The following is a 6,024-nucleotide window of genomic DNA, read 5'->3' on the forward strand; positions in this document are numbered from 1 at the left end:
GGGGGGGGGAAGCTGTGTCAGCATAAGTTAGCCATGCTGACTTCCTCACTGAAGAACTGAAGAACCTGTGTGGCTAAAAAGCTGCACCCAGGGTATCACATGACCGACATACATGTACTCAAGGATCCATAGGAGGAACCCAGTAAGGTACTTTCCAATCCATTCTCAGTGATCCCACCTCTGGCTTCTGGAGAGAGGGTGTGGAGAAACAGAACTCTAAATGCCCGGCACAGTAACGCACACCAGTCGCCCCCATGTGGGAGGCTGAGGCAGGAGGATGGTCAATTTCAGGCCAGTTGCCCCCATGTGGGAGGCTGAGGCAGGAGGATGGTCAATTTCAGGCCAGCCCAGGCTACACAGCGGGACCATGTCTCGAATAAAACACAAAGACCAAGCAATGTGCTCAAATCAGCCTCTGTCCATCGGCAGAGAGACAGGGAAAGTGAGGAGGCACACGTGGGCTGGATCCCCAAGAGATTGCGCCCACCAGCATCTCTGTCCCACAGCCAACGAGGGCCCCTCTGCCCAGGCCTTACTGAGGTACCCACTGGCTCTCTGGCTCCTCTCCCTCATTTGCCCTTCCCTAGATAAGTTGAAGGAGATGAACCCAGATGTCCTGAAGGATAATGCCTCTGCTTCAGCTAGAGAAAGCCGGTTGGTTGCCTACTGCTTTGCTGTCTGATCTCCCCTGAGGGATGCGAATCTCTTAGCTCTCTGCTTCGGTCTCCCTTGACTCAGCTTCCTGTTCTCTCTTAGCTGGAGGGCTAGAGGATTACGATTCAGTCCTCCTCTGCCCTACTCTGTCTTTTTAGGCTATCTTATCCAGTCCTCAGTTTTAAAACACAAGTTCTCCCCACCGTGATCAAATTCATGCCTATAAAACGGCACATCTGCATCTTAGAGGTAGCTCCAGAGCACACATCCACATACAAGGAATCTACTTTAGTTATGTGCAACCCATGACTGCAATAAAGGTTCCAATTCTGGGCTGGAGAGATGGCTCAGTGGTTAAGAGCACTGACTGCTCTTCTAGAGGTCCTGAGTTCAATTTCCAGGAACCACATGGTGGCTCACAACCATCTGTAATGGGATCTGATGCTCTCTTCTGGTGTGGCTGAAGATAGCAACAGTGTACTCCTATAAATAATAAATAAATTTTTAAAAAAGGTTCCAGTTCCTACTGGCATAGCAAACAAGCATGCCCTGTGCGAGGATGAGTGTGTATGCATGTGCGTGCAGTGTGCCTGTGTGGTGTGAGAGTGTGTGAGAGTGCGTGCGTGCGTGCGTGCGTGCGTGCGTGCGTGCGTGTGTGTGTGTGTGTGTGTGTGTGTGTGTGTATGCAGCTGTGCATGTGTATGGGTTTCTTGGAAGCTATACACCTGTTATTTGAAAAGGATCTCTCACCGGGACCCAGGCTCTAGATCTCCTTCTATCTCTGCCTTCCTTCCCTGCACTGGGATTACAAGCATACACCAATTCCAGATTTTGATGTGGGTGGGTTAATTCTACCACAGACGTCTGCCTGTGTGGTGCTTTAAATATGCTCGGCCCAGGGAGGTGGAGCCTTGTTAGAGGAAGTGTGTCACTGTCAGGGTGGGCTTTGAGATCCTCTTCCTAGCCATATAAGAGAGTCTTCTCCTGGTTCCCTTTGGAACAAGATGTAGAACTCCTAGCTCCTTCTCCAGTCCCATGCCTGCCTGAATGCTGCCACGCTCCAACCATGATGGTAATGGACTGGACCTCTGAACCTGTAAGCCAGGCCCAGTTAAATGCTTTCCTTTCTAAGAGTTGCCTTGGTCTTATAGTGTCTATTCACAGCAATGGGAACCCTAACTAGGACACCTTGCAAGCACTTTAGTAATTAAGCTTTCCTAAGACCCTCCCCCTGTTTAATTTTAAATCAGTCCAAATAAATCAGCATTTGGAGGAAGGATGACTAAGCACTCCAGAGCACGGTTTGGTCTCTGAATGATAAGTACTATAGGGAAGATCAGACACAAATGGAGGGCTGGTATACAGGGAAGGGTCAAGCCAAAGGAAGCTAGGTCCATCCGTAGCTTCCTAAATTCCACATTGCTTGTGTACCATCACCCACGTAACCTTTCAGTGCTCTCTGTGGATGAAAGGGAATGCAAAGCTTAAGTCCCATGTTCTACCCTTTCAGCCCAGCACTTCTGTTCACATGAAAAGCATCTTCCCAGAGGGACCAAAGCACACAGTGGAGTCCTAGCACGATCCATACACCAGGACAGTATAGGACAGGAGAAGGAAACCTCTCTCCTGTCAATGACATTAAAGTCAAGCATTCACTTATTTCAAGAACAAACGCCGGTGTCCCGACTCACCTCAGTTTTGCCTGCCGGTCCAATCCAACCACTTTGCGGACCACCTGCTGGCAGAAGCCGTAACACATGAAGAGCACCGAGTTCTCTGCTATGTTGGCAATCAGTGCGGGGCTGGTGCCCTTGTAGAAGCCACGGAAGCCCACCTGAGAGTAGGTCTTCAGGCAGCAGTCACTGAGGCCCCGGTAGAGGCCTGGAAATGTCTGCATCTTCACCTTCATCGTATCGAAGGGCTGCCCAGTCAGTACGCATGCTGTGCCCCCTAGAGGTAGAACAGGAATCTTTAGGATGGTCTGCAGCCATGGACAGGAAGGACAGCAGCTGGCTGTTGGTGGTTAACTAGTACTTTAGTTCCTAATGACTGCCTTTTCCCCAAAGCCTCTAGCCAAGCTTAGTAAACAACTTCTAGCAGGTGCCTATGCTGGTCGGCACCAGAGTCCCACCCTAAAGAGAGTCATGCTTACCAAGAGAGATGGTTTTGGTTCTACAAGCCAAGCCCTGTACAAAGCTTATGTCTAGGGATCAGCCATAGTGGAGCTGGATAGTGGTGGAGAGAGATGGGCTGGAACCTGGTTTGACTGAGCCATAAGAGACAGGATACACCTCTGTTCTGCAGCCGCACCATCTCAGTGTTCATACAAGGGTAGCACAAACTGGGCTTGACACAAACCTGGCACACACATGATTACTAAACAACAGCCACTAGAGACATGAGCAAGAAGCCATGCAGAAGCGACAGTGGCGTGGTAGAGACAAGCATTTCCTCCTGTCTAGCACCCTACTCTATGGCAACTATTAGAAAAACATCAGAGTCCAGTGCCAGATAAGGAAAACAAGAGCCTGCTAATTAATCTCTTGAGGGCAAAACATGTGACCCTGGAAAAAAGCACTTTAATTTTAACTCTTATCAATTAATGATTTGTACATACTTAGGAATAGACTACAATTAGTATAAATGGGCTGAAGTCTGCTGTGTACTTTTTTTTTTTCAACAACAAAAGAATATCAAATGTCCTAAGTCTAAATTGTACTAGATTACTTCAGAGAGAATTCTGAACATAAGGATTACAGCAAACTGTGATTGCCCCACAGTATCTGTAGACCCTGGACTACGACCAAAGTTTTGGGACATGCTGCTGGTTAATATTTACCTCCCTCCTGAGACCTGGAAGGCCCCACATTTCAGACACCCCTGCTTAGGTCGGGAAACAGGGCAGCTGAGGTCCCTAAAACACCACCAAAATGGAAGGCTCACACAAAATATTTAATAATGTGATTTTACAATTCTGATACTCCATGTAGTTATTCCACCTGTGTGGTGGGAGGCAAAGATGGCGGGCACTAGGGAAGATTCATTTACTTACTGTTGGGCAAGCTGATACTTCCAGAGACTCTGACCTGGTCTATTAAACAATCAAAATAACACTGATATAATTTACTAAGCTGTTACAGCTGAGTGTGTCTTGTGTGCCTGTAATACCAGTACTCAGGAGGTAGAAACAGAGGAACTGAAAGTTCTAGGCTAGCCTGGGCTACTTGGTGAGAACAGAGCAACAACAACAAATTAAGATGCTTTTCCTATAATCAGAACTGCTCTCTCCTACATGCTGCTGGGCTGGTCATGTGGCCCCAAATAGAACAACATAATTTAATCATTCCAACAGGCCACGTGACTTGTAGGACTTTTAGAGCGCTCATTTTTGATACAGTGTGCCTGTAGTTGAGCACACTGACATTTGAGCTGAGGAGTTCGCACAGCCTGGCCATACAGAGATAGAGCAGTTACTATGCCATATTTGCTGCATATGCGTGACAGTTCTGCATCTGTTCCAGAACGTAAGAGGCTAATGCATGTTATTAATATAGTGAAGCATCCTCATCACCTCGTGGAATGGAGCTGAATCCCAGTAGTGTGCATCACAGGGCTCTGTCTGGTGCCTAGCCCAGCCTCAGCCAGCAAGCACAGGGCCAAGCCACTTCTCAGGCTTGTATGTCAGTAATGCAAGAACAGTGGAGGTTTCTCCACTTGTATAGAAGTCGTATTTCTGATGACTGTCCTTCTCCTCGAAGGGCAGATGAAAGGGCTTCTGTCTTCTTTAGGGGATACCACAGCCAGTCCCCTTTACGCACTCTTTGGGAGAGACCAAGACCAGACTGTGCCATTTAACTAAAAGTCACCATGGGAGATAATTCTATTGGCTTGGTTGCCTTGAGAAGCATCTAAAAGACTAATAAAGCAGACCTCTGGGTATGACTGAATTTCCAGAAATCACTACTGGAGAAAGACCCAATATGAAGCACCACAGGCTGGAGTCTAGGTAAAATAAACATGTTAGGAGGAAAGAAAAAGAACAAGAACAGAGCAGAGCAGGGTCTCTAGGCTTGCTCTCTCTCGCTCACTCGCTCGCTCTCTCTCTCTCCTCTCTCTCTCTCCTTCCTATCTCCTCTCCCTCTGTATGTATGTATATATGTATATGGACATATGTATGTGCTGTATGTGTACATGTGTATGGATATATGTATGTGCTTTCTGTCTACATGTCTGTATGTCTGTTTATATATGCTTGTATGTATGTATGTATGTTTATATGTATGTATGTGCACATGTGTATGAATGTGTATGATTTCTGTATATATGTTTATATGTATGTATGTGTACATGTGCATAGACATACATGTGCTTTCTGTATGTATGCATGTATGCATGCATGTATCTTTCTGTGTGTACATGTGTGATTTCTGTATCTATGTTTGTGTGTATTGTATATATGTATGTTTGTATGTGTACATGCGTATAGATATACGTGTATGCTTTCTGGCTGCCACCTCGTCCCACCGTGATGAAGTGAAACCTCAAACTGTGAGCCAAAGAGAATTCCTCCCTCCCTTCAACAGATTTCTTTAGGTGTTTTATCAAAGCAACAGAGCCTGTCCAGCAGGGCCATGCACAGACGTCGTCAGTTTTCAAACACAAGCAGTAAATCACGCGGCACTAAGGTCAGTTATCAGGGAAGGGGTAGCCTACAGCCAGACAAGCAGGTGAGCCCCAAACCCCAGAGTCAGCAGAGAAACATACATACATACATGCACACATGCATACACAGAGAGAGGAAGAGAGAGAGGGAGGGAGGGAGGGAGAGAGGGAGGGAAGGAGGAACCCAGAGACCCAGCTCCGCTCTTGTCATTTTGACACTGAGAAGACAAACTTCCAGTCTGTATATTTCCTCCTTTCCCAACCGGCGTGCCAGCTAATGAGACACACTACAAGGATTGCCAGAGACTGTGTGTTCCCTGATGTGAGGGAGATACTAAACCAACTCAAAGCATCACCCAAACTTCCAAGATTCAGCTTTTGTGCCCCACACTGCCTCGCGTTAGCAGCTAGCCAATGCCCTAACCCCGCTTTCCCTCATCCTAGCTGCCCAGGGCTCCTTCCCTGGATCGTCTCCCACAGCAAGTGAAGATCAGACCAAAGACAACTTCTGGGCACTTTAACAGAAACGAGCGGGTTGGGAAACCTGTCTGGAGGGAGCAGCTTTGCTTAAAGTCAGAAGGAGACAGAAAGAATATATTTATATTTACATTTACCTCCTACAAGCCTTGACCACAGCTCATTCTGTGCTTACAGAAAAATCTCTTGCACCAGATGGAGAGGGAGAGGGAGAGGGAGAGGGGGAGGGGG

The 6,024-nt window shown here is 47.2% G+C and overlaps 1 protein-coding gene across 3 annotated transcripts in view; it reads right to left on the reverse strand.

Moving 5' to 3' along the window:
* Slc25a15 (solute carrier family 25 member 15) overlaps positions 1 to 6,024 on the reverse strand; it is a 24,899-nt gene that overhangs the window by 13,376 nt on the left and 5,499 nt on the right. For all 3 annotated transcript variants that reach the window (XM_031339247.1, XM_031339249.1, XM_031339248.1), the window contains exon 3: positions 2,346 to 2,604. In XM_031339247.1, the coding sequence (XP_031195107.1) occupies positions 2,346 to 2,604 (259 nt within the window). The remainder of the gene's footprint in view (positions 1 to 2,345; positions 2,605 to 6,024) is intronic.

Source organism: Mastomys coucha, unplaced genomic scaffold, assembly GCF_008632895.1.
Source record: "Mastomys coucha isolate ucsf_1 unplaced genomic scaffold, UCSF_Mcou_1 pScaffold22, whole genome shotgun sequence".
Lineage (NCBI taxonomy): Eukaryota > Metazoa > Chordata > Mammalia > Rodentia > Muridae > Mastomys > Mastomys coucha.